General features: G+C 44.7%; 1 protein-coding gene across 1 annotated transcript in view; it reads left to right on the top strand.

The window, feature by feature from the left end:
• Window positions 1-626: 626 nt before the first annotated feature.
• LOC102832201 (transmembrane protease serine 11B-like protein-like) overlaps window positions 627-1,077 on the top strand; it is a 74,755-nt gene continuing 74,304 nt past the window's right edge. The window contains exon 1 of the mRNA XM_006873785.1: window positions 627-703. Within this exon, the coding sequence (XP_006873847.1) occupies window positions 627-703 (77 nt within the window). The remainder of the gene's footprint in view (window positions 704-1,077) is intronic.

Here is a 1,077-nt window from a genome sequence, read left to right as displayed (position 1 = left end):
AACAGACTCTGGCCACTGGGAAAACTCATCCAAACTGTTCTTTATCAAATTATTTGGTTATGTTTGATATTAACTTACTACATAGGCCTTGATACCCATGGACAAATATTAAACTGCTCCTAAAGCTGAGACTGTAAAAAGTTCCCAAAACAAGTTTGCTAAGAAGCTCTGGAGACAAGTTTCTGGAGCTTTATCTAAAGAACAATAGCGTCAGCCTTCCCGGATAGCTTCCAGGTGCAGCCCATTGACCTAAGCATCTGACTTCCTCCTGCAAACCTGGCCTAGGCCTCCGACACAGAGGGATTCCTTTCAATCCTTTTCACCTTCCCCCATTCGAGATTAGGTGCTATAGGTATGTTAATTAGCCTGGAGAAACCGAGTTGCTGCCCTGAGAATCGAACCTGAAAAGTACCATGTAATAATTTGCTTGAATTTCTGGAAAATTACGGATGTTAGATTATCAAGACAATTTGTGATATATGTTTTAGAATTTGTACCTGTAAATCCTTACGTCCTGTGTTGAATGATTAATCACATTTCACTTCTGTACCCCGTCTTAATAAACCCCGCCTTCCTTTGTGTAAAGCTCCTCCAGAAATAAAACGGAGGTGCAGACCCAAGCCTGCATGCATTACGGCTTGCAGGCCATGTGTTACAGCTTGCAGGCCATGCGTTACAACTGGCATGCATGGCGTTACAGCTGGCAAGGCATGCATTAAGGTTTGCAGGGCGGTGCTTTACTGCCTGCAGGGGCCACGATGCCAGTAGTCCAGGGTCTGCCCTCCAGTGTCGCATCCATTCTGGTTTCGGGGTGTTTTATGTTCTCTCTCTTTGCGTCTTTGTGCGTATTCTTTATCTGTCACTGTCGCCGCCAAATCTCCCTCCTTCGTGAACCGAACTTCCCTGTCGAGGCCAGTTCGCGACAGTTAATCACTCCCCTTCTTGCTACAAAACATCTACCTTTACATTTCCAACCCTTACAAGCAGTCCTGATAACAGTTATTCACTATTGTATCACAAGAGACCCATGTGCATTTCATTTCATTAGCCCTGCCTAGACAGACTGGATATTACTCA

Source organism: Chrysochloris asiatica, unplaced genomic scaffold (genome assembly GCF_000296735.1).
Source record: "Chrysochloris asiatica unplaced genomic scaffold, ChrAsi1.0 scaffold00254, whole genome shotgun sequence".
NCBI lineage: Eukaryota > Metazoa > Chordata > Mammalia > Afrosoricida > Chrysochloridae > Chrysochloris > Chrysochloris asiatica.
Note: the sequence above shows the minus strand (reverse complement) of the source record. Positions and strands in the feature narration are given on the sequence as shown.